The sequence below is a fragment of the Kazachstania africana genome, chromosome 5, assembly GCF_000304475.1.
Source record: "Kazachstania africana CBS 2517 chromosome 5, complete genome".
NCBI lineage: Eukaryota > Fungi > Ascomycota > Saccharomycetes > Saccharomycetales > Saccharomycetaceae > Kazachstania > Kazachstania africana.
The window spans coordinates 552081-577954 of NC_018944.1; the positions used below are offsets into that span (position 1 = coordinate 552081).

General features: G+C 36.0%; 14 protein-coding genes and 1 non-coding gene across 15 annotated transcripts; 8 read left to right on the forward strand and 7 right to left on the reverse strand.

The window, feature by feature from the left end:
• Window positions 1-498: 498 nt before the first annotated feature.
• On the forward strand, window positions 499-2562 carry LYS4 (homoaconitate hydratase LYS4; the record flags this gene model as incomplete). The annotated part of the gene is made up of 1 exon (XM_003957511.1): window positions 499-2562. One exon carries the CDS (start codon window positions 499-501, stop codon window positions 2560-2562), a length of 2064 nt encoding a protein of 687 aa, XP_003957560.1.
• Window positions 2563-2729: 167 nt separating this feature from the next.
• Window positions 2730-4349, forward strand: PRP42 (mRNA splicing protein PRP42; the record flags this gene model as incomplete). Its single annotated transcript, XM_003957512.1, has 1 exon — window positions 2730-4349. One exon carries the CDS (start codon window positions 2730-2732, stop codon window positions 4347-4349), a length of 1620 nt encoding a protein of 539 aa, XP_003957561.1.
• A 77-nt stretch (window positions 4350-4426) lies between these two features.
• On the reverse strand, window positions 4427-5035 carry FMN1 (riboflavin kinase; the record flags this gene model as incomplete). The annotated part of the gene is made up of 1 exon (XM_003957513.1): window positions 4427-5035. The coding sequence occupies one exon, from the start codon at window positions 5033-5035 to the stop codon at window positions 4427-4429; it is 609 nt and encodes a 202-aa protein (XP_003957562.1).
• Window positions 5036-5472: 437 nt separating this feature from the next.
• On the forward strand, window positions 5473-6342 carry MRPL7 (mitochondrial 54S ribosomal protein uL5m; the record flags this gene model as incomplete). The annotated part of the gene is made up of 1 exon (XM_003957514.1): window positions 5473-6342. One exon carries the CDS (start codon window positions 5473-5475, stop codon window positions 6340-6342), a length of 870 nt encoding a protein of 289 aa, XP_003957563.1.
• Window positions 6343-6510: 168 nt separating this feature from the next.
• SEC26 (coatomer subunit beta) lies at window positions 6511-9432 on the reverse strand (the record flags this gene model as incomplete). The annotated part of the gene is made up of 1 exon (XM_003957515.1): window positions 6511-9432. One exon carries the CDS (start codon window positions 9430-9432, stop codon window positions 6511-6513), a length of 2922 nt encoding a protein of 973 aa, XP_003957564.1.
• A 401-nt stretch (window positions 9433-9833) lies between these two features.
• KAFR0E02780 (uncharacterized protein) lies at window positions 9834-11930 on the reverse strand (the record flags this gene model as incomplete). The annotated part of the gene is made up of 1 exon (XM_003957516.1): window positions 9834-11930. The coding sequence occupies one exon, from the start codon at window positions 11928-11930 to the stop codon at window positions 9834-9836; it is 2097 nt and encodes a 698-aa protein (XP_003957565.1).
• A 236-nt stretch (window positions 11931-12166) lies between these two features.
• SNU56 (Snu56p) lies at window positions 12167-13540 on the reverse strand (the record flags this gene model as incomplete). The annotated part of the gene is made up of 1 exon (XM_003957517.1): window positions 12167-13540. One exon carries the CDS (start codon window positions 13538-13540, stop codon window positions 12167-12169), a length of 1374 nt encoding a protein of 457 aa, XP_003957566.1.
• A 345-nt stretch (window positions 13541-13885) lies between these two features.
• NHP2 (snoRNA-binding protein NHP2) lies at window positions 13886-14338 on the reverse strand (the record flags this gene model as incomplete). Its single annotated transcript, XM_003957518.1, has 1 exon — window positions 13886-14338. The coding sequence occupies one exon, from the start codon at window positions 14336-14338 to the stop codon at window positions 13886-13888; it is 453 nt and encodes a 150-aa protein (XP_003957567.1).
• A 1025-nt stretch (window positions 14339-15363) lies between these two features.
• KAFR0Etrna4Y lies at window positions 15364-15455 on the forward strand. Its single transcript is given in 2 exon segments — window positions 15364-15403; window positions 15419-15455. It is a non-coding gene; the product is annotated as a tRNA-Tyr (tRNA).
• Window positions 15456-15794: 339 nt separating this feature from the next.
• On the reverse strand, window positions 15795-17501 carry PRP28 (mRNA splicing protein PRP28; the record flags this gene model as incomplete). The annotated part of the gene is made up of 1 exon (XM_003957519.1): window positions 15795-17501. The coding sequence occupies one exon, from the start codon at window positions 17499-17501 to the stop codon at window positions 15795-15797; it is 1707 nt and encodes a 568-aa protein (XP_003957568.1).
• A 431-nt stretch (window positions 17502-17932) lies between these two features.
• PEX5 (Pex5p) lies at window positions 17933-19621 on the forward strand (the record flags this gene model as incomplete). The annotated part of the gene is made up of 1 exon (XM_003957520.1): window positions 17933-19621. One exon carries the CDS (start codon window positions 17933-17935, stop codon window positions 19619-19621), a length of 1689 nt encoding a protein of 562 aa, XP_003957569.1.
• Window positions 19622-19851: 230 nt separating this feature from the next.
• MNN10 (alpha-1,6-mannosyltransferase) lies at window positions 19852-20958 on the forward strand (the record flags this gene model as incomplete). The annotated part of the gene is made up of 1 exon (XM_003957521.1): window positions 19852-20958. One exon carries the CDS (start codon window positions 19852-19854, stop codon window positions 20956-20958), a length of 1107 nt encoding a protein of 368 aa, XP_003957570.1.
• Window positions 20959-21290: 332 nt separating this feature from the next.
• TRS23 (TRAPP subunit TRS23) lies at window positions 21291-21905 on the forward strand (the record flags this gene model as incomplete). The annotated part of the gene is made up of 1 exon (XM_003957522.1): window positions 21291-21905. One exon carries the CDS (start codon window positions 21291-21293, stop codon window positions 21903-21905), a length of 615 nt encoding a protein of 204 aa, XP_003957571.1.
• A 1526-nt stretch (window positions 21906-23431) lies between these two features.
• On the forward strand, window positions 23432-24706 carry VHS1 (putative serine/threonine protein kinase VHS1; the record flags this gene model as incomplete). The annotated part of the gene is made up of 1 exon (XM_003957523.1): window positions 23432-24706. The coding sequence occupies one exon, from the start codon at window positions 23432-23434 to the stop codon at window positions 24704-24706; it is 1275 nt and encodes a 424-aa protein (XP_003957572.1).
• A 303-nt stretch (window positions 24707-25009) lies between these two features.
• On the reverse strand, window positions 25010-25564 carry KAFR0E02860 (gluconokinase; the record flags this gene model as incomplete). The annotated part of the gene is made up of 1 exon (XM_003957524.1): window positions 25010-25564. The coding sequence occupies one exon, from the start codon at window positions 25562-25564 to the stop codon at window positions 25010-25012; it is 555 nt and encodes a 184-aa protein (XP_003957573.1).
• Between the last annotated feature and the right edge of the window lie 310 nt (window positions 25565-25874).

Below are 25874 nucleotides of genomic sequence, written 5' to 3' on the forward strand. Positions count from 1 at the left end.
GAGCTGTCACGTGGCTAATTCAATCACGTGACACTTTTGTAGTCACGTGAGTGGAAAAATTAGACCAGCTCGACAGGGACGAAGAAGTTAAGCTGGCCGTGATTGCAACTATCACTGTTACAAATGGTCCCTCAGCTACGCTTGTACCACCTAGGTAAACTACTCTGTCCCCAGGGACACTCTCTTTGCAGTGTCATTCCAACTGCAGCGCCTACTAGGACTGATGCCATCTCTCACACATATCCACGTAACTTTTGCTGCTCGAGCATTTGTCATCATTAACACTTGCTAAAACTCATTCTACAAGATCATTACAACTGTATTTCAATATCCCGACGGAATTTTTCCGAGCAAAAACTTCTTACGATGATTCACTTACTATTTTACAGTCATCGCTAATCCATGTAATACAGCACTCTATATATATATGTATATATAAAGTATGTATTTATCAATGACCTGATCCATTACCAATGATTTCCACGTCAACATTCAAACATGTATCGTGTTCAGGTGAGAAAGTTCCATTGTAACGCAATTAGAAGAAGAGGTCAAAATCTGACTGAAAAAATTATTCAAAATTATTCAAATTCTACAAAGAAAGTATATTCTGGTGACTTCGTCACCATTACTCCAAAATATTGTATGTCTCATGACAATTCATGGCCCATTGCAACCAAATTCTTGAATTTGGGCGCTCAAAAGATTAAAAATAAAGGTCAAATTATAAATACTTTAGATCATGATATTCAAAATAAAAGCCCCAAGAATCTACAAAAATATGCTAATATTGAAAACTTTGCTAAAAAGTATGGCACAACTTTCTACCCTGCTGGTACCGGTATTGGTCATCAAATTATGATCGAACAAGGTTACGCCTTCCCATTAAATCTAACCGTCGCATCAGATTCCCATTCAAACACTTACGGCGGTGTAGGCGCACTGGGGACTCCAATCGTTAGAACAGATGGTGCTGCAATCTGGGCCACTGGACAAACGTGGTGGCAGATCCCAAAGGTCGCTAAAGTGAGATTAATAAATAAATTGCCTACAAATATATCAGGTAAAGATATTATCGTGGCATTATGTGGTATATTCAATAATGACGAAGTATTGAACCATGCAATTGAATTTGTAGGTGATGAGGAAACGCTCTCTCATTTGCCGATCGATTATAGATTGACCATCGCAAATATGACCACTGAATGGGGTGCGTTGTCAGGCCTTTTCCCCATTGACAAAACTTTGATTAATTGGTATAGAAATAGAGCTGAAGTGGTAAATAGAGAAATGCAACATCCAAGAATAAATGACATTACAATTTCTAATTTAGAAAAGATGTTTAATTCAGCAGAATCAAAGCCTGATAATGACGCTCATTATGCAAAGACAATAACTGTAGATCTATCCACTTTAACTTATTTCGTTTCGGGACCAAATACAGTTAAAGTCTCAAATACTGTAAACAAATTATCTGATGATAACATTAAGATTGATAAGGCATATCTTGTATCATGTACTAATTCTCGTTTATCCGATTTAAAGGAAGCTGCACAAGTAATCAAGGCAAATCCAAATGGTGAAATAAACAAATTTGCACCACATGTAGAGTTTTACGTCGCTGCTGCTTCGAAAGAAATTGAAAATGAAGCACGTAATATTGGTGTCTGGGATACTTTATTACAAGCAGGCGCCATCCCACTACCATCAGGTTGTGGTCCATGTATCGGTCTTGGTAAAGGTTTACTAGAACCTGGTGAAGTTGGTATTAGTGCCACTAATAGAAACTTCAAGGGAAGAATGGGTTCAAAGGATGCATTAGCCTACTTAGCATCTCCAAGCGTTGTTACTGCATCTGCCATCATGGGAAAGATTGCATCTCCTGATGAAATTTACAATACTAAATCGACAAATTACGATGGTGTAAAGACTACAATTATTGAAAATGAACTTCCTGATGGCCAACAAGCTTCGGATGATTCTCCAGTAGAAATATTGGAAGGTTTCCCAGAGGAAGTTACGGGTGAATTGGTTTTCTGTGATGCAGATAATATCAACACAGACGGTATCTATCCAGGTAAATACACTTATCAAGATGATATTACCAAGGATGTTATGGCAAAAGTATGCATGGAAAATTATGATTCCCAATTTCCTTCTATTGTGAAAAAGGGTGATATACTGATCAGTGGTTACAACTTCGGAACAGGATCCTCTAGAGAACAAGCAGCTACATCGTTGTTAGCTAAGGGTGTCCCATTGGTGGTTTGTGGCTCTTTCAGTAACACATTCTCAAGAAATGCCATCAATAATGCTCTTTTAACCTTCGAAGTACCAGAATTGCTCAAGAAATTAAGAGAGACGTATGGCAATGATAAGAAATTGACTAGAAGAACTGGTTGGTTCCTAAAGTGGGACGTAGCAAACGCCAGAGTTAGCGTCACTGAGGGTTCTCTGGACGGCCCTGTTATCTTTGAACAACAAGTTGGTAAGCTGGGCAAAAACTTGCAAGAAATCATCGTGAAAGGTGGCCTTGAGAACTGGATTAAAGCCCAATTATAAAAAGATGCATCAGTGGTTATATAGCCTTTTATTTATTATACTAAAGAGTATTCATTATAACATTTTTCATATTAACATCAATATTTGAAAATCTAATTTTGAAAAATTCAGAATTACCTTCTCGACATCGTCAACAAGAAAAGGAAGATAGCACTTCCAATACTCAAATGGATAAATATACTGCTCTACTAAGTGATGTTAAGTTCTCTACTTTGACGATAAATGTTAGTAGATTCCCGAAAACTCTTTCTCATTGGGAATCCTTAATCAATTATTTAATTACAGCAGCATCGCCCATGAACAAAGCCACGGATCCTAGAATTTTGAAACTTATACGTTCTACATATTCCTCCCTGTTATTCCACTTCCCATATGCAGAAAATTACCATATTGATTATGCGTTATTAGAATATAAATTGGGTAATATTACTGGATTCCATAAAAGTTTCAAATCTGCATTGGCTGTGTTCAACCATAGATCTATTCTGATTTGGATTTCCTACTTGAGAATTTGTAACGAACTTACAAGTGATACGAAGCAGCTATTCAAGAAGTATGAAGAAGCAGAGTCGAAAATTGGGCTGCATTTCCATTCTGGTGAGTTCTGGGAGATGTATTTAGATCAGTTGTGGGAGAGGTGTCAATCTAAATTGAAATATTTCATTATATTGAGGAAAGTTTTAGAAATACCCATGTATTCATTCAGTAAGTTTTTTGCTAGATGGCTACGACATGTTGATGAGACAAAAGATTTGGATGCGCTTAAACTATTTGTACCTAAGGATGAGCTATTACGCAAGTTCAAGATTGATATTAATTATAACGGTAGACGTGGTCCTTATTTATTAGAAGCCAAAAAGATCTTAAAAAAATTCACTAAGGAGACTTACATGGTGGTACAATACCAGGTTATGGAGCTTTATCAGCTATTTGAATCAAAATTACATATTCATTATTATTGTTCGAGTGAGACATTATTTTCAAGTCAAGAAATTGAAACTTGGATGAAGTACTTGGATTACACTATAAATTTGGGTGAGGAAAAATTGACACATTTAAATTTCCAAAGGGCACTTATTCCTTTGGCTCATTACGATTCGATTTGGATAAAATATTCAAGTTGGTTAATCGAGAGAGAAAATGATTTGCTTACTGCTAAAAACATTTTATTATATTCTTTAACTATAAGCTTGAAAAAGACAAATATTTTGGAATTGTTGTATTCCATCTTAGTTAAGTTGAATGAATTGGACGAGTTAACAAATATTTTGGATACATTGTCACAATCATTTGATAACAAGATCGAAGAAAATAGTGATTTTGATATATTTTGGGATTTTATACAATTCCAAATATTTTTGAATAACTCTCAGAGACAAAGTAGGTATTTGACCCAGTCAAAATTTCCTTTACCAGATTCGTTACTAGATAAAGTAAAAAAGTGGTTATCATACTGTGAGAAGCGAGAAGGTCAAGAAGTTTTACTCAATTATTTAGTGCAGTTACAATCCAAGGAAAATACGGAAGTTATTGAAAAGGAAATCTTCCAATACCTTCTTGATTCCCGCCTTTCATATTATATCAACAACGGTACGTTCTGGACATTGTATTGTCAATTGATCTACTTAGATTCTTCTAGATCGTATCTTGAAAAGAGACGGTACATCATTAGAAACATATTGAGCCAAATTCCAAAGGAAAATAATAAACTGCTTCCACCTTTATTAGAATTCGCACAATCTTACATACCAGAGGATATGGACACTTTGCATGAACTGTTTGAATAAGGATGGGTTACATTACCAAAAGTCTGTTAGTGGTTTCTATATATGTGTATGATCATTATGTACTACCAGTTTTATTTTCAGGCATTCAAGATATCTTTATATTTAGCATAGCCTTCGTAGCTTAATACTTTCTTTGTGATCTCGATGTCAATATTTATATCATTGATTAAGGCTTCTTTAGTGGTATAATCCAATTCAGGTCTAATATAGCCAAGAATATTAAACTTAAGTTTTGCACCGTAGAAATCATGTGAGAATTTATGAAGTACGTGAAGTTCCACTGTCTTGAATTTGTTATCATAAAACGGATTCTTTCCAATTGAAAGTACAACAGGTAAAGTGTCTAAATCGCCATTCTTTGCACTTAGAAATTTTCCAAAATTATATTGAACTTGTCTTCCATCGTTCCTGTCGACCATTAGTACAGATTTATCTACTTTATTGATCTTGGCAAACCCAAAATACACACCCAGATCCAAGTCATTGATTTCAGCTGGTAGCTGCTCGATGGGCACATTTGCAGTTGGAATCCCAAGTTCAGCTGAACCACGACCAAAGCCACATATAATATCGCATAATTCTGTAGAGATGGGGTATGGAGGTAATGGGTAGTCGGGAATGGGAAAGTCGAATGGTCGTAGTGCCATATTCTTTATGAGATGTTTGATGGGCTTACTGAGATTCATTAATCATTATTTTTTTTTCTACATTGAAATGCAAATAATCATATTATGTATGCATCAGTCAAGAAAAATCGATGTAATTTAGTAGTTGAAACTCCATCATATCCATCACTAGTCTGCTCTTAGAGTGTTTATTGATCATAATGTAACAACGCTGTAGCGTTACAAACTCTCTTGTAAGCGTTCTCTCATATAACCTCTTTTCAAAAATTCTGAAAGATTTTAAGCAGCAAGGTGACTAACCATAACAATGCTAGCACAGCACTGAATTAAGTAGAGACATCGGTTACTCTCCTTTTTTTGCCAATGCTGTCTTTTGACTCAAGCTTTTATAAGTTCGAGCAATTTTCAATAATAAAAAAAGCTTGTTGGTGATTGACCCTATCAGGAGGATATAAAAGTTCCAGGATACTCGTACGAGGAACAGCAACAGTTAGTGGATGCACCAATCTTTCCTTATTCAGTCAATTAGATCATTTTCAAGCTCAGCAGCTCGAGGGAAAGCTGCTTGTTCGATAGTCAAACCTGTACATCATCTAGTCAAGATCGATAAATCGAGGTTATCACCAAGATTCCCAGAATTGAAGTATGACAAGTCAGATATAAGGTCTCCAGGGTTTCGTCCAAGGAATACCCATCAAGATAGGGTCGAAGAGCACTATTTGAATGTGTTACAGCCGGATCTTCTCTTAATCAATTATCAACATAATGCAACGGTGCAGGAGGGTTTGAAAAGGAGGGCATGGAGTGGTAACTCAACATATCAAATTAATAGACCATTAAAGAAACCAAAGGGATCTAGAGCTGAACTTCCAAATATTCATCCAGTTAAATGGAATAACATACCACATATCGAGAAAGTCACCTTAAATTGTTATGTCAGAGAGGCTAGAGACAATGAAATGTTGACAATTGGTGCAGCATTACAGCTACAACAAATTACTGGTGTAAAGCCAGAAATTATATATTCAAAATCAGATGTCCCATCCTGGAAACTCAGAAGGAGTCAACAAATGGGCGCTAAAGTTGAGTTAACTGGTTACGAAATGAATCAATTCTTGGTTACATTATCTGAAATTGTTCTTCCAAGAATAAGAGAGTATAAAGGTATAAATGATACATCTGGCGATGGATTTGGTAATCTTTCCTTTGGTTTATCGGCTTCTGAAATCACCTATTTCCCAGAGATTAACGCAAATCAAGATGTATGGCCCAAGACATTTGGCATGCACATAAATATTGTAACATCTGCGGAAACTACAAATCGTGCAAAAACATTAGTAAGTGGTTATCAGGTTCCTTTTAAATAAGTATACACCTTTCTACTTCTGATACACAAATTCCTTCCATCATGTAAATAGATATTCGATCATAATAAATTAAATTGTTGTTATATGTACAAAAATTTATATAATCTTAATTAATTGTTACTCTAGTTATTTTTTTCTCTTCCCACATGTATATAACAATAAAACTCTTCAAACACGTGTCAAAGTAACTTTATTGGATTCTTTTGCGATCAGAGCAATTCTGTCACCTAAAGATAATGCCAAGCCTTGACCTTTAGAACGGATACGGACATAACCTACAACTTGATTAGTGGCAGGATCCTTTTCAATGCATAAGTTTGCTAATGCATCTTCACCAAATGAGGATTTTGCATATAAGTTGCAACTTAAGAATCTACAATCTTCTTCTCCTAATGCTTCGCTAGGAGTTAGGATACCCATATTAGTTCCTTTTACAAGTTCTTCCAAATATGCATGTAAAGAAGGTAACTGAGATTTAACAGATATCTTATTTTCCCACTCGAATTCATTCCACATCGTGCGGAAACGTTCATCCTCCGTTGTAGCAGGCTTGATATAATCCATAATGTCCACATGAACATCATTCAATATAACGTAACGTGCATCTTCACCATGGGCTCCATCATAAATAATATTACCAAATATGACACCAGTATCAGCAGATGAGACCTTTATCGTAACTGTCAATTTATGGAATCCGTGTGGTACTACATTGCTACTTGGTGGATTATCGATAATTTTTAAATCACCCAAGGTAGCAAACTGGACATGTAGATTTTTCAAAGTTTCTTTTGTTTGGTTGACAAGTAAAACATCGAGTACAACGTCAAATTGATTATTTGTAATATAAGCTTCAGCATAAACCGCGTCAGAAAACCCAGTCAATGGGACAATTTTCTTCAATTTTGAAGCAAGAGATGAAGAGCTTGATTTTGCAGCATGTCCCTTCATAGCCAATTCTAAATCTTCTTCGATACTATCCTTTTGAACAGCAACAGAGTCGGAACCTGAGAGTAATCTGAACGAAATTGCCTTCTCGATTGGTTCTGCATTCTTGACAATATCTTTAATAGATCTGTTTTGTAATTTCCGCTTAGATAGCGAAACTTGTGATTTAAATGATGACTTTGTAGCATCCAAAAACGTTAAATCTAGAAGTTCTCTCTCTGCAGACTTTTCATCAGGATTACTTTCATCCATTAAAATGGCAATTGCAGTTAAGATTCTTTCAGCAGAATCTTCATCAATTTTACGTTCGACGAGATTACTTTGACCAACTCTAATAACACTTACTAAAATCAGTAGTCCCTCAGCTTTCAAGGCATTTGTAATGCCTCCATCTTTAGAAACCTTCTCAAATCTGAGAACCAGTTTAATGATCACACTAGCTAGAATTGATGCAGTGTAAAAGTCGCTTGTTAGGATAAAACGGCGTAATGGCGGTCTGGAATCGTTGTCTTCCTTGTTGGAAGCATAATCTCTGTTACTTCCAAAAGCACTCTCAGTTGCGTATGTACCGTCTGGTAAAATTACTGGACCAGTAGGTTTAGTGGTGTCGAGTTCTTCACCATCCTCTTCATTTTCACCTTTCTTTTGATTTAATTTTCTGATTTCAGATTGTAAAATTGGAACTTCACCGATGCTACTACGAATGTGCTTCCAAGAGCTTTGGATTTCTTGAGCAGTTTCAGAATATTCACCAAGAATCCATAAGGCACCACGGTACGCTTTAGCAGATTTTGAATTATCTAATGATGATATTAAATGATTTAGAATATCAGATCTTAATTGAGGGTATTTTTCAACTACTTCCTTGACAAAAGATATAACATCTGTTGCGGCAATTGAATTCAATTCACCGATAAAGCCTAATAATAAAGAAACAACACTAGCAGCGATTTCCATAAATTTGATAGCAATGGAACGGATTGTTTTGATTAATAATTGTCTATATTCCAATGAGTTTTCCTTTTCAGTATTATTCACTGTCGCTTGTAATTCTTTCTTTAATAATTGAACAACACCCTCTGCATTTCTAGAAGTAACTAAGTTCATAGCAATATCCAAAGCTTTAGAACGGACGTCCAAATCTTCGGCATTTAGAACACGTAAAATTTCCAAAGTGAGTTCTTCAAGGACACCAGGGTTAGCTTCATTAATATCTTGGATTCTATCCAGGACGATTAATTTGATATTGTTATCGGAAACTTTGACTGCCAAATCAACTAGCTTTGTCGCAGTGGTGAGTAACACAGATTGAGTTGAGCTTAACACGGTTACAGCGAGGGAAGCCTCGAAAATAACCTCGGAGGAAGTGGTGGAGGATAATAATTCCAAAAGTAGATCGATGTATTGATTTTTCAAGGAAGGAATTTGGGTTGCATCCTTTCTAATAAATTCAACAAAAATTGCTTGTAATAAAGGATCTAAACCTTCGAGATCGGCAATATTATCTTCCAGATATTGTAAAGCAGCCTCGCGATCCAGTTCAGAGATAGCTAAAAATGCATTTCTCTTACAAATTGGATCAGTCTCTGCAGCTAAGAAAGTTTTGATGATATCCTTGGCATCAGGTAATAAATGCTCACTGACATTATAAATAGATAAGACAGCCAACACAGCATATTTACGAACGTATGCGTGACGGTACTCCAGACATCCCAAGACTGAAGGAACCAATTGCTCTAACAGTTCCGCTTCCTTTAATTTGGTTAAAAATCTTAAAGTGTTACCTCTGATGTATTCATTTGGATGTTGAAGATCGTGTTGAATGGCATTACAAACTAGAATCATTTCATGTCTCAATTTACCCTCGTCATCTAATTTTGGAACGATTTCCCAGTAAAAATATAGTAATTTTTTCAATTTCTTATTTCTAGACGGCATTACGAATCTAATAATGTGCATTAACAGTTCAGGCAGCGGATTTCCGTCGAGCATTGTCACCAAAATTGCCTTCATAGTAGAAATCTTCTCTTCATCCGAGCCTCTTTCAAGAGCTTTTTGAAATTCAGCTACAGTATAAGATTCACCATTAGGAGATGGATCAAACACTAAAGTGAAAGCAGGTTGTTTAGTATCAGTAGCCATAGTTGCTTTCGGTAATTTAACACTTGCACTTTCTCTAAAATTCGATAACTGTGCAGGTAACAATAATTATCCAACTAGAGAAGTTACAATTGACCTCTTCACTAAGATAAATATAACTTGTTCCTAATCCAAGTTTAATCTATATATTTCAGACACGTACAACTACAAGAAACAGAAGAAAAAAAAATATGGTTGACGATCATCATATACGAATATAGTAAAATGAAATTTGACTGTTCTCCGGGTAATCCTACTGTGGGCGTAGCATTTCTAATAAGTCATTTGATTCAGGTGTTATCGACTACCTCTCAGTGTGTGTAGTAGTGTCTGAATAAATAATACAATTCTATTGATATATGGTCAATATATGCTTTAGTTGCCGAGGTGAATATGCAGTTATTTTAATCAGAGCCCTGGTCTGGATTCGCGACGTGTAATCCCGACGTACTGGATTCCAGGACGTCTGATTGATAACTGCCGACGGATGAGTTTCTTTGTGGTGTTGTAAAAGAAGCTGTGGGTTCTATGTAATCATCCAATGATATGTCATTGGGAAGACTGGGGAGAATTGAATCATCATTCAGCTTATTATTTGCTCTGGTGAAATAGCTCACTACAGAGCCGCTTCTCATCACATGAGAGTTTTTGGTTTCATGAAGTTTTCTCTTCTCTCTGAGTGGGGCCATCACATCGTCACTGTCATATGCATCGTCACCTGGAATATCATTTAAGTAATGGTCTGGATCGTACCCTGTGCTCTTTGATGACTCTACATCTTCTTTGTTCAATAATTTGTGAAATTCCTTCGTATGGTCGACATCCATTATGCTCGTATTTTTAGATAAAGAGAGTCCAAGGAGATTATTATCATCTGTGTCACCTTCCAGAGTGAGTAATTTTTGTTTAACTCTACCATGCTTGATACCAATCTGCTTAGGATTTGTTCTTATTCTTAGTTTGATATTCTTCGGTTGCACTAAATTGTTCTTTTGTTTCAAAGAAACAGGCAGATTAGGAGGCATCTCTAGAAAATTTGACGTCCTAAAATATTTCAGCCTCAACTCTTCAACATAGCTAGAAACCAATCTTGCCGTTCTCTCGGGCTTGGGGGAGCCTTTATTGTGTGTAGATAGTCCACTTTTCGAACTCTTCGTGCTTGAAGTGCTCATTATAGTAGGAGTACTTATTATGGTAGGAGTATCCAAAAGACGCGTATGTGGCTCCTTATATGAAGATGATGTTGATATGGTGTCAAGTAGATGCCCTATATCAACTTCTTTTTCTTCTGGTATTGATGCGTTATAACTAGGTGTTGACATGTTACTGTTGATATGGGATGAGCGACTTTGTATATCATCTGAAGTGGACATTGTAGTGTTTGATTTGATGTCAGAGAAATGAGTTCGTTCAGATCCATCGTTCTTTTCTTCGATGTATAGACTACTTCCATCTGGAGTCTCGGTGTTCATGTAAAAAGTTGGATGGTCTTCGTTAACTACTCTAAATACCCTCTTGGGTTCTTTACGTACAGGTCCCGCAAATATGTGATCACCGTCAGAAGATGATAAATTCTCTAAAGCTAAATTTGCTTTTACTGTTTCATCGTTATCTTGGCTGCCTATCATATTCAAAGGAGAATTCTTTATATCTTCAAGGACATCATGTTCATCCACAAATGGATTGATTCTGATATTGTGGTTTTCTCTAATATCAATATCTGGGAGAAAATGACTCATAGCTTTTGAATTGCTACTTGTAGGAGACTCGGTAAACGAGAACCTATCTTCTTCACTCTTCCTGCCGAATAATGCATCGTCATTAAAAAGGCCTTCTCTTAACGGACTTTCATAAAGTAAAGAGTGTTCCCTACTAACACTATAAATAGGTGCTTCCGTAGTAGGTGTGTCTGTGTCAGCTTGGTCATTTGGAACAGCTCCATCGTTTTCTTTTTCTTGCCTGACTAAATAGCTATCTATGTCAGCTACTAGCTCCTCTGCTTGCGATTTTTGTCTTAAATGACCCCGAGCACCTTTATAGCTTGGATGATCTCTTTCTAAGTCACTATTTTTGTTAGTTACTGGGTCGAGTGTTAACGGTGATGTAGAGGAGGGAAAAGATGGGGTGTGTTCCAATTGCAATGATCTTTTTAGGGCATCCATGTCTAATGTAGGAGGCGGCGGCCGTCTTGAGCGGGTCGTATTAGGCTTTGGTGTAATTGAATGCGTACTCAAAAATGGGTTCTCAGATGTGTTAATGGTCTGTGAGATAGCTTCATTATTCATAGTATTGTGATTTTTCTTACCTTGAGTTATAGCAAGCTTAGAAGAAGAAAGGCCCCCTCCTTCAAGTATACTATTCTCCTCTCTTCTGTTTGTTAAAGGTGCTTTATCCAGCGGTTTGGCTCCTGAGTTCTCTCTATTTGACTCTGGGAAAGTGAACATTGAGTCTCTACTTTGATGGGCACCAGGCGGTGTCTCTGCCGATGAAGACCTGCTCATGTTATTATGGAAACGTTTTGAGTACCTTTCAATACTGATCTGGTGATAATAACTCCCAGTTATTCACCTTGTTTAAAGGTATTCAACGATGAGCTTTATATTACTTTCTTCATATATTACATAAAACGGCTTCCATAATACTGATCGCCGCATACCAAAAATAATCTAAAAAAAAGCCATGTAGCTTATAACTTGACGGGATTATCTTATTCATGCTATACAATATATGTGAATGATTAAGAATCTAACATTTTGGCTATTAAATCTAACGCTTGGACGATATACTCACTGACACCACCGATACTCACAACTCTCACGGTACTGGGGTGGGGAGCTTGCGTAACAGTTGTGTATTTCGAGATGTCCAGGGCCTTAAACCAAGGTTCTGATTCATACAAGTTATTCAAGTTTAGTACGACAATGTTACAGTTCGTTTTACACCTCAGTTCATCCAGCCGCTCGAATATTTTCTCTATGTATGTTTGTTTAGGATATTTCACATAAACTTTGAATATTTGATAGGCTGATTTGGTCTTTACGAGTTCTGTAGATGCTTTGATGGTAGCCGAGCAGTGGTCTTTGATTTGTTCTTGTGTCAAATATCCCGGTTTGTTACCTTGTGCTGAAGCTGATGCTAAGGGAGTTCTTTCTCTACTTGACGGTATAGAATTGACATTATCGTAACGAGAGGAAGACGTCGTACGGTTACTAGCGCTCTTTTGACTGGCAGTAACAGGTTTTATGGAATCAGTAGTAGCTTCCACCGAAGCTTCGTTGAATTTGTGCAAAGTTCTTACGTGTTCCTGCAATTGTTTGTTGGATTCTTCAACAATAGTACGATTTGTCTTCATCAGAAGATCAATGTCAAATAGAACTTCGTTCACAAATGGAATTTCATTTAAAAACGCATTTTGTCTTTTCCCAAATCCATTAGACGCTATTTCGAATTGTCTGTTCATGTTTTTATTGCCTTTGCCAAAAGCCAGAGTCGACAAGAATGAGGCTACACCAAAAATAAAGTGTGACAAACTGGAATTTTTCTGTAGAGAGATTCGAACTTCCTTGAATGTAGATATGACATTATATTTGGATTCTGACATTTGAAATCCAGGATGACGATTAAACCTTTTTTGAAATGAGGAATCCCGGAGAATACAATTTTTTGGTAAATATATGCTTCCTCCAATGATGGATTCTCTTGGAATCTTGTAATAATCCTTATTAACCTTTGAACCCCAACCTTTGTCTTTCAATGATAACAGAACAGATAGTACCAAGCAACCATCCAGAACGCTAAAATTTTGTAGCACTATATGAGAGGGTAGATGTGGACTTTTACTCCTTTGTAAAAACAGTTTTTGTGGGTCTACATATTCAGTTAAAGCTTCTATGCACCCTTTCAAATTATTTATATCCATGTTTGGTGCTACTCTTATGAAGATTCGACTGTTTTTTAAAGGGGAGTCTGCTTTTTTATTGTACTTTCTTATTTTATTGAGATTCTTCCATATATCTTGTGACTCGAAGAAATCGTTGTAATCATCGGTTCTTCTATTTCTTTTGACAAGCAGTGGGCCTCTATTCGATTGTGGTCTCTTATTCACATTCATGAGTAAAAGTGCGATTAATTATATGTCTCTTTGCCCACTAGTGTCAAATGGACTTAATATTAGTTTTCAAGTTTCATTTTCCGCTCTCTAATATTTTAGAAATATAACACTATATAATAACAAAAACATGCAGCTATATAAAAGATACACCACTACGTCTAAATATAGTAGATATTGAAACTGATAGCAATACCATTGTCTGAAGTTATGCGTATATCGATAATTTATTCTTTTGATGAATCTATTTAATTATACAGTTTTGTTAGTGAGAGAGAGAGAAAAGATATACATATTCACTTAAAATTTGTATTGATAGTACTGAATTCTCCAGCGTGTTTTTTTTACTTATAATGCTTCAACTTCCTTTACTATTTCATTGAATGCTTCTTTGTATTCTTCCTCCTTAGATTTACCATCCTTTTTCTTATTACTGCCAGGGACTATAAATACGACAGAAGTTGGTCTCTTGGTAGCACCAGCAGAACCAAGGTCTTGCTTGGAAGGAACGAAAACGTATGGAACGGAATGGTCTTCACATAAAACAGGTAGATGAGAAATGACATCGTATGGGAAAATATCACCCGCAATGACAACTAAACCTTTATCACCCTTTCTTAAGGCCTTGACAACTTCTCTGACACCTCTCTTTACGTTCTTAGCCTTCGAGGCCTTCTTGACAGTTTTCAAGACCTTTTTGTTTAACTTTTTAGAAGCTAATGGTTTAGCAAACTCTATGACAGCTGGCATTCTGGCGTCATAGTTATCTTGTGTCTTGGATTCTTTACCTTCCTTGGCCATTATTCCTGTTATTGTATTGTCAGATCGATTACTTTCGAAACTAAGATGAGCAATCTAATATAATCTTGATCAATTTGTATTAAAGCAATAGCTTATGCTCATCGAAATCCAACTTTCTTGGAAACCTGAAAAATTTTTTGGTCTATCATCGTGCACGATGACATCGAGCATCTCGACGGAAATGACAGGAAAAAAGCGTCAGCGACAGTAAATTCTTAATCATATATATATATATATATGTATTCAGATGTTCATGCTATGAAATTGGTGGAGGGGGGGGGATTAGTTGGACACAGATTAGTTTGCCTTTCTTTCCCATTTCTATCACACGCTTTTCCGTCAAGGTAGAGGCCACATTGTCCTTTTCACTGCGTGGTACGTCGTAAAATGCACCTTTCCGAGCCATATATGTTTAACAAATGATGTGCAAAAAACCGGTCTTACTGTGTGACCATGACGCAAATTATTTATCTGCCTTTGGTAAGTTGGTTTTTTTCAGTAATTTCTAATTTTAGTATTTTAAGACTAGTTCCAAAGAGCAATGCATTCAGTAAAAAAAACCTTGACATCGTAAATTTAAACTAGAAAAAAAGTTAAAAAAGAGTGCTCCAACCGATTAGTTTTTACCTTTTGTAACCATGCTACATATTATGATCTAATTGTCCTGCAGGGAGTTCTGAAGCTTCGAGTTGTCAAACGCTAATACAAAAAATAAGTATTCTATTGTTGTTACTAGCACTGTATCATGTCAGTAGCTAATAAATAATACCGCAAGGGATCTAACATACACATGCTTTAGTTGGATCTCCGCCTGAAGCATGAACGTCGCAACTTTCCAACCTATATAAATGACTGACTGCCGCCATCTACTTCCTTTCCTGGGTAGCTGTTAATCGATGAAACTGCAGTAATAACAAATCACGTGAGCATGATAGCTCCAGGTACACTTCCATTAAAAAGTGAATATGCACGTCTAATTACGGTTTACTAAAGTTCCAAAATTCTCCAGACACTAACAAGTTGATCTCTCGGTAGCCAAGTTGGTTTAAGGCGCAAGACTGTAATGTGAAATATCAAAGTAATCTTGAGATCGGGCGTTCGACTCGCCCCCGGGAGATTTTTTTTAACGCTTTTGTTTTGCTACCCAAGCCCAATGGGATAAACGCATATATAAACATACTATTTTGGTATCTTTCAAGAACTTTACTATATGCTGTCATGGATCGAAGCTTAACAATTTTTTGATACATTATCCGAAGTCACATCGGTGGCGGAGTAATTGGCTTGAACGAGAGAAATAGATAAATGGTTCAGATCGGTACATATGGGATATAATTTGTGTGAATTGGAGGTGAAGATCTATCAAATATCAATGTGATGTCAGAAGTTATAGACCTGTTATATCTTCAAATGCGTTTACTGGGGTCAATATCTTATATGTCCATTAGTTATTTCTTTAATATACATAGTCCAGTCTTTCATCTTTATTAAGTTTATAAAGCTTTTGTAACTGCGGGTCAAAAAAATTACTTTTCAAAGGGTCTTTGTCACTAACATATTTGTAAAGTTCTTTCACAACCTTAATATCTTCTGTACCATCCATATATGTGACCGAAGCACCTAAATTGCCAGCACGACCTGTTCTACCAATTCTATGAATATAATCTTCGAAATGTTTAGGCATTTGGAAATTGATAACTAATGAAACGTTAGGGATATCTATACCCCTTGCTGCCACATTGGTTGCAATTAAAACCTGTACTGCACCTGTTCTCAATAAATTAATGGAATGTTCTCTTTGTTCTTGATTTTTAGACCCATGCAAAATGGTGAATTTGAAATTAGTTTCATTTCGAAATTTTTTGGTTAAATAATCTGCCGTAGATTTATAGTTAATGAATATTATTATAGGTGGAGAGCAGTTTTTCAAAGTTTTTATAATTTGCTTGAATCTATTTTCTTCATTTTCAGAATATTCTACCGTTTGTTGAATCTTAGGTACTTGATCTTCTTCAGATCCGATCTTAACAATAATAGGTGAATTTAAATAGTTATTACTAATCTTTTCAATAGATTGTGATAAAGTGGCAGTAAACATCATCGTTTGTAAAGAGGAACGCTCCATGGATAATCTTGCGAGAATAGCAGTAATTTGATCCTCAAATCCCAAATCTATCATCTTATCGGCTTCATCCATAACTAAAGTGTCTACTTGATTTAAAGTTAGGATATGACTTTGTAGACATTCAATTAGTTTCCCCGGTGTGGCCACTAAAATATCACAACCGATGGACAAATCTAGCGTAATTTTTTCGATAGAATGCCCACCTACAATGGAAAGTACATTACACTCATTGGATTTCCAACGTTTGGTAATTTCTTTAGCCGAGGTTTCGATCTGTTGTGCTAATTCTCTGGTGGGAACAATGATTAGAGATTTTGGGCCATCAAGGATCTTTAAGGATTTGGGTCTTTGAGGAAGTCTTATTAAAATTGGAATAATGAAAGCCAATGTTTTACCAGACCCAGTAGAAGCTACCCCCAAGAAATCTCTATTAGTTTTGATAGTATTTGGAATTGCCACTCTTTGAATAGGAGTAGGCTCTTGAAATTTCAACCCGCCGACTAGAACACCTAAGATATCCTTTGGGATCAAATTTAATTCATGCCAATTACGTAGCGGATGTGTTGTTACTTTGGTCTTCATGGTAATATTAAAATCTTCCAAGAATATCTTCCAATCCCTGTCATTCATCGCATCATAGGTCTTCTCCCTCCAAGGCTTCCCGATATATGCAGTTTCCACTACATCATTCTTATTTTCCTTTTGTAACAATTCACTAGCCTTCACAGATACAATAGGCTTGTAGTTAAGTAAAGTGTCATCCGTAGAATTCCAGTCAAATTGAAACTTCGATTTTCTCACTTTATTATCTCTCACTTCCCCTATATCAACCGAATTTTCAGTTAAGTCGTCACGTTCAGGGTCACGCCGTATGCTGGGCTCCTTCCTTTGTACCATCCCATCGTTCCTTTGCAATTTAGCATTTTTCAAAGCTTCTCTCTCACTCTTTGTTAAGAACTTTGGCTTTGCATTATTTTTTCCAACACCTTTCCCATTAACTTTGCTAAGCAAAACGTTGATATTAACTGGTCTTGACATCTTGAGATCTCCGTTATGCTTGTCATATCAACTAGCATCTACTATTAACCCATCTCATCCTAGTTTTTTGTAATATTGAAAAAAATTCCAAGCGGGGTAACGACAACACGACCGGCCTCTATACTATCAAACTCATCATAGCAACAAGAATAAACCTTATTCACCCAGGTTTAATCTACTGTAACCATTAAGACTATTCAATTGCTGAATACAACACAATTTAGCTGGTCTTTCCATGGCAATCCGGCTCTCAATAAACTGCCGTCTTATATCAATGAATCATCTAAATTTTTTCTTGCAACACAAGCGGCGTTAAGGGAAAATTTAAATTCCATGACTGAATCTCCAATTAATAATTATTAATGGATATATAAAGATCAAGGAAGCAGATAGTGTACCAGAGTTGATATCTATACAGGAACAACCATACAATGAACGTTACAGATTGTTCAGTCAGTAATAATCCACTGGCCAGACTAAATAAGCACAATGAGAGACAGTCTAAGAATTATAATAACGTGAGCGGTTCGAGGCTTAATAGTGAACAAATCAAGTCATCTCAGAATGATTTTAAGACTGCAACACACGTTATGAGTAACACTAGCAGGCAAATGATGAACAATTTTATTAATCCTATGGTTGCATCATCAGGAGCGGCTCTTAACATGGGTCATTCCCCAATGCAAACGGCCAATAGCCCCATGGACGCTATAAGGTCTCATCAAGTGCCTTCCCCTCCTCATGAACAGGCTATTAGTTTTAAACCAACTGCCACTGGTTCTTGGTCGACTGAGTTTCAAAAAGACGGTCTTGTCAGTCAGAAAGTCCCCGCCGCTGTTGCAAAGTCTGACTCATTTAGACAGAATCATTTTCAGCAACCTTTGCATCCTAATCTGAGGTACTCTAGAACTATGGTACAATCAAGTCAATTACCTTTGCAACAGAGGGAGATCATTACACCATCTGCCTCACATAATGCTACAGCTGACTGGGATCAACAATTCAAAGATTTGGAAAATGAAGTTTCACAGACATTAAAAGTTAGTGAACAAGATACAGATGCAATCATAGATACAGATTATCAAACAGATTTTCAACACGTTTGGGATTCTCTCCAACAGGATCAAGATGAGCTAATCAATACTAGAAAATATGGTACTAGAATTCATGAGAATGCCATATACAATTTTGCTACTGAAAACGAATATAAAGATAATGTCAATGCTTACAAAATTGGTTGTATACTTATGGAGAATGGCGCGAAATTGAGTGAAGCCGCAATGGCGTTCGAAGCTGCAGTACAACAGAATCCCACTCATGTGGATGCATGGTTGAAATTGGGCCTTGTACAAACACAAAATGAGAAGGAAATAAATGGGATTAGTGCCCTGGAGACTTGCTTGAAATTGGATCCAAAAAATCTAGAAGCTTTGAAAACTTTAGCCACAGGGTACATCAACGAAGGTTATGATATGAGCGCATTTATTACTTTAAGTAAAGTCATCGAATCAAAATATCCTAATCTTGATTCTTCCATTGATCAAGAAATTAATTTATTGGAAAGTGAATTGGAAGATCCACCAAATTTAAATGAAAAGATAACAAAGAAATTTTTGAAACTGGCAAATCAATTACCTGGCGTTGATTCAGACATCCAACTATGCCTTGGATTATTGTATTATGCTAATGATGATTTTGACAAGACTATCGAATGCTTCAAAGCTGCATTGAATGAAAACCCAACGGATGAATTGATGTGGAATAGACTAGGTGCCGCTCTGGCAAATTCAAATAGATCGGAAGATTCTATCAAAGCATATTATAAAGCAATACAGTTGAAGCCATCTTTTGTAAGAGCTCGTTATAATCTTGCCGTGGCGTGTATGAATATTCATTGTTATAAGGAAGCTGCAGAACATCTTCTTACAGCATTAAGCATGCACGAAGTAGGGACCCCCAACGGAAAAGCTATCCCAGAAGGCCTCGTCATCGATTCTCACAACGATAATATAATGGAAACATTGAAAAGGGTCTTCATTGCATTAAACAGAAATGATTTGGCAGATAAGGTAGAACCACGAATGAAACTGGCAGAATTCCGCAATGAATTTACCTTCTAGATCGTAAGGCATTTAAACAAATATATATACAGGTATATATCCTACCATTTAAATATTCAAATTTGTATTATTATCAAATTTGTATTCCCCCGTTAGAAATGAGTTTTTATTTCTATCCACGGTGGACGGCTCATCATGAAATTTCGCAACGTGCAAGAATTTTTAAATATCATTACATTGTATCAGTGGGCCAGTAGATTGATTTCAAGGCAGATATAGGAGCCCACATCATGGCGACAAGTGTACCGTATAGATTTGAAGATGATTTGCTCGATGAGAAAAAGAAGAAAAGGAACTTCGTTTCAAAGAATGCTCAGGCTAAAAAATTCTGGCATCCTATAAATTCCAAATTGATCAAATCCAAAAGATTCATTCTTACCGTATTTGTTGTGGTATTTCTTTTCTTTTGGATTAGTGATTCATCATCTGTGCCATCAAATATGAGCTCATCAATGGATATCCCAGCACAGCTCGTAAGGAATCATAAATCAACTTGGTTACCATTTTCTAAAGAGCCTAAAATTGTGATCATATTGGCTGCAAACGAAGGTGGTGGTGTATTGAGATGGAAAAATGAACAAGAATGGGCCATTGAGCGTATTTCAATCGAGAATAAGAGAGCATATGCTAGAAGACATGGATATGCTTTGACTATTAAAGATACCACTACTGCCAAGAGATATTCTCATGAATTCAGAGAAGGTTGGCAAAAAGTTGATATTTTGAAACAAACTATGAGAGAATTTCCAAATGCAGAATGGTTTTGGTGGCTTGATTTGGATACATTAATCATGGAACCAAAAAAGAGTCTGGAAGAACATATTTTCGATAGATTAGATGAAATTGTAGATCGCACGGTCAGCGATTTCAATCCGTTAAATTTAGTCGAGGACTTACCATATATTGACTACACACAAGAATTGGATCTTTTGATAACTCAAGATTGTGGTGGGTTCAATTTGGGCTCATTTTTTATGAGAAATAGTGAATGGTCAAAACTCTTATTGGACATATGGTGGGATCCTGCCGCATATGAACAAAAACATATGATTTGGGAACATAGAGAACAAGATGCATTAGAATCGTTATATGCCAATGAAGCATGGATTCGCTCGAAAGTCGGATTTTTACCTTTAAGAGCCATCAATGCGTTCCCACCTGGGGCCTGTTCGGAATATAGAGAAGATCCAAGATATTTTTACAACGAAAAAGAGCATGATTTTGTTGTCAATATGGCAGGATGTAATTTTGGTAGAGACTGTTGGGGAGAAATGCAGTACTATGCAAATTTAATGAAGGTTTCAAATAATAAATGGTACACGAATTTCTTCAGTTGAACTTAAACGAAGTCTTGGCTGGATATCAATTACTTCAAATAATTAATAAAGATAAGTTCAATGTGAATTGACAGTATGTACTTATTTCTCGCATTTTAACTTGATGTACAAATTAGAACATATATAGAAAATAGACAGGCAAATGACATGACCTGACACACTGAATCTAAATGCTCTTGCAAGCAGCGATTCTTTTAAATTAATTCGTAGAGAGAAGAAAGGACGTCTCCACTTATGAGGCAAAAGTTAAAAAATAAAAAAAAAATAAAAAACTGGAAATCAGAATCAACCAGTTAAGAAGCATCATTTCACACATATTCAATTAGAAGACCATGGCTATAGAGACGTTATTGATTGTAAACAAATCTGGAGGTTTAATTTATCACCGAAATTTTGGAGAAGCTTGTGAAAAGAGGAAGAAATTGACTAGTAACGATTACTTAATTATAGCGAGCACGTTACATAGTATATTAGCCATATCTGGTCAGATAACGCCGAGGGCATTGAAATTGAATCAAGATGATATAGATTACACCATTCCATATGTCCCTGGAGTTGGGATGCCCTCAAGTGATTCCAGCAATAACAGTAAAATGTCCAAACTTGGCAGTTTTAAAGGAGACGATTATTTTAAAGAATCATTTACCAGTTGGAACAAGAGTGGACTGAGACAATTAAGTACGGATCAATTTACGATGTTTGTATATCAGACGCTGACTGGGTTGAAATTTATAGCAATAAGTTCTAGTGTTCTGCCCAAGAATAACGAGATGGAAACGTCTAAAAATTTGAATCTTGCGAATCAGATAGGTGACAATTTTTTGAGAAAGATATATTGCATTTACAGTGATTACGTTATGAAGGATCCACTATATTCATTAGAGATGCCAATAAAATCAGAAAATTTTGACAAGAAAGTACAAGAGATGGTTTATAATGTTCAATAGAAACAACCGACAATTCTGAAAGGAGAAAAAGAAAAAAAAATGGCGATTACCCTTAGTGGTACCTCCCATATACCATATTAGGTAGTGATAGAATTATGATACGTATATTATATATTTAGAAACAGTTTACCTTCTACCACTATGAAATTTCATCAGACACGCGTGGGAACACCCAGAAACCGTGTGCACGTATATGGGTTTCAAGAAGCCTTTTTAAAACAATATACAATATATTTGATCTGTCAAAGGAATGCAAGCAAACTTATTATTTGTAATATATATCCTACAAAGGACAGGTATGCTTTTTCTTAACCCACTATATATAGGAAATCGTACCATTTTCAGCAGGATTCAGAAAGAGAGGACACGGGGGGGGAGAGGAATGCGAACAAACAACGGGAAAGCAAAAGAGCAAACGACTAACGAAATCATGCTGCCTTTCCAAATTGTCTTGGCTACGCAAAAATTGATTAAAAAGTTTAACGTAATTGTAAAGTTTTAACATTCTTGTATGAGCCACGAATCTTTCTTACTTCGGAGCTATATTGGTTCAAGCTTTTATACAAAAGATGCTATGCGAAAGATTTGCGTAGATTCTTGAGTTTATTACACATAATAGTCGATGGATGTGGACCGGGAGTTGCTTTCATTGCCGAAACAGATGAGCTAAAATAAACATCTCGTAGGAATTCGACAATGTAACCATTCTCTCACGGCCGTTGTATGGGGGGCGAAGAGTCCGTTCATTGATCACTAATAAATTGCAGTAGAAGTATCCACAAAGGTGATCCGAGAAAAATGCTTCTGGAAATTGATGCTTCTCCGTACAAGAAACATTCCAGAAGGAGAAACACTCGCAAGTCAAGAGGCTTTCATGAGGGAGACAAATAATCACCGCGCTAAACACTAAATAAGGTATATACCCCAAAGTTCTCCATGACATCAATCTCCATCGCCCCAAAAAAATTTATGGACAACTCCCTGACAAACTAGCTACAGCACTTCTACATTCAACTACATACATGTATTTCTGGAATGATGTCTTGGTTCTTTTCATCATAAATGAGTCCATCTTCTTGCAAGTTGTTTCCCGGAAGTCTAACTGCCGCTAAATCGTGCTGGAGACCCGGAAGTAATTCAAAAATTTAATCACTAAACAATCTCGAGGTATTTTTTCTTTTGACGGTTTAGACTTTTAAATATATTTCTCACTTGGGTAACCCTGAATGCAACCTTCCAGAAGGTTACCAACAAAGGAAAATACTTTACATTGCAAACAGAAATAGGTTGATCTATTTCCTCAAAAGCTTCTTTTTTTTCTTGTATAGCCAGATAGACTCTCTATCTTTCAAATTTCCATTTGTAATCTGGAAGGGATCTAATACATTTTATATCCGGTTCGCTCTATTATATATATTTAGATTTAGATATATAAATATTTAGATCCTAGAGTTCCTTTCATGAGATACTGATTTCAGTCTTTCTTACTCTACTCCCGTCCCGTCCAAGAACCTGCCATTTTTGTTATGTTCACTAACTACCAGGTAAACAACTTCAAGATTCTTGAAGAAGTTGGGTCAGGAGCATACGGTTTGGTATTCCATGTTATTGATACCATAACTTTTAGTGACTTCGCCATGAAAGTCATTATAAAATCCAGAATAGATTGCACAGAAGATAGGAGGGATCTACTAACGATAGAACTTTTGAAATGTTTCAACAAGTATGGTGACGATTACTTAGACAATAAAATTTTTTTACCTGCCATAGATCTACATTCCATCAAAAGTTTAACTCCAGAACAACTAGAACATATTCCCCACTATAAAGAAATCTCTTTACAATTAAAAGTGCACGCTCATAAAAACGTCGTAACCATCCATCAAGTACTAGAAAGTGAATTAGCAACTTTTATAATAATGGATTATTATCCAGTAGATTTATTCACTGCTATTGTCGATCAAGAAAGATTTATTATGGATGGTCTACTAGTTAAGCAGGTTTTCCTTCAACTTTGTTCTGCTATTGCATATTGCCATAAATTAAATGTTTACCATTGTGACATTAAACCAGAAAATTTATTGTTGGATAATGACGACAATTTAGTCATTTGTGATTTTGGGCTCGCCACAACTTCGAAGTATTTGGTTCCAAACGTTTCTGTTGGTAGTTCGTATTATATGGCACCTGAAAGAATACTATCCATTAATAATACAAACAAATTTCTCACTATGAATAGTGACATTTGGTCGCTGGGAATTATACTTATAAATCTTGTTTGCATTAGGAATCCTTGGCTGAAGGCTCATCAGACCGGAGATAGTACTTTCAGTTACTTTATGAGGGATCAAAGTATCCTTATGAAAATCTTACCGATATCAGACGAACTATTCGAAGTAATCAATTCAATCTTACAAATAAACCCTAAAAATAGAGTCTCCATCATTGAAATAATGAAAAAAGTCTCAATGGTGAAAAATTTCACTAGAGAAGGCCCATTAACTGATGTACCTCTGATGGATGAAAATGTATTTTTCAACTGTTTTGCTGCTCCAGTGGATGAAGTTTCGCCATGCTTCGCACAACAAAGGCTGGATGATTCAGATGCTACCACATTATTTGCTTCGTCAAGTTCTAGTAACATCCATCTGAGTGAGTTCATAACAACTAAGCAGAAAACTATTACAAATGCATATACGGCTTCATCCTCCACTTCATTAGATACTACTCCATTTGTCTCTGATGTAGAAAATTGCAATAAACAATATTTCCCTATTCAAGAGAAATTGTCATTTCTTTAAAGGTTACCAGTGTATCCACACATTCTTAATACTAATATATTCTTACCCGTCATTATTGTGTCCGTTTACTTTACATGACAACTACGCTCACTTCATGTTTAATTGTAATCATTTTGTAATTCTTTTTTCATGATCAAAAGATCATAGCCTGCTATTATTTAATATACTTCATTTTATATATATATACTTCATTTTATATATATACAGAGTTCAATAACCAACTTATATCCATAATTTAAATGAATATGACGGAGGAAGTAATAAATTTATCCAGTCATGATACAATGTCCCTTGGGATTTCCATTAGGTGAAAAGGTCGTTGCAAGTTTCAACAACGATATCTTCAATTTGTGGGAAATCCTTATCATCTAGAAGGATGACTTTACAATTTGGTTCCTTTAAATATCTTGGTAATTCCAAATCTTTAAATTGTGATTCCATCATATTTGCCTTCATAAAATGACCTTTCCTTTGATTTAATCTATTTAAAATTTCTTCTTTACTTGCATAAAGGAAAATGAAATAAAAAGTTGTCTCTGGTTCAGTCTGTCTAATTAAATCTCTGTATTTCTTTTTCAAACTTGAACATGCTACGATAGATACGTCACCATTTGCCTTTGCACACTCAGAACCTTTATGAGCAACATCTTTTAACCACTCCCAACGGTCTTCGTCCTGCAGCGGGATTCCTGCAGACATCTTAGCAATGTTTGCTGGTGGATGTAAATCGTCACCTTCGATAAACTTCAAATTTGGAAGAGTATCTTTAAAATCTCTAATGATTCTTGCAGCAATGGTAGATTTGCCTGTGGCTGCAGTACCAGCTAGTACTATAACTAATGGTTTCCCAGATGTCATTTATTTAATATATGCTATACTTTAATCCTTTCTCCCAATAACTGTCTTCGAGATATGAGCCGTCAGTTTGAGATATCACACTTTAAATGTCCCCTCTCCTTTTTTGCTTGCAAGTTGTAGTTACACTCATATAATAAAATTTCTTGGCATGTATATCCATGCTCCAAATATCAAAATCCGCCCGAGGTAGACGGTGAGTGTAATGCCATTTATTGTATATGAGACGACTATCAGGGAGAAGAACCTGCCTTTTGCTTGGTGCATTTGTGGGAATCACCGTTGATATGTCCTGTCGAGATATAACCCCGGT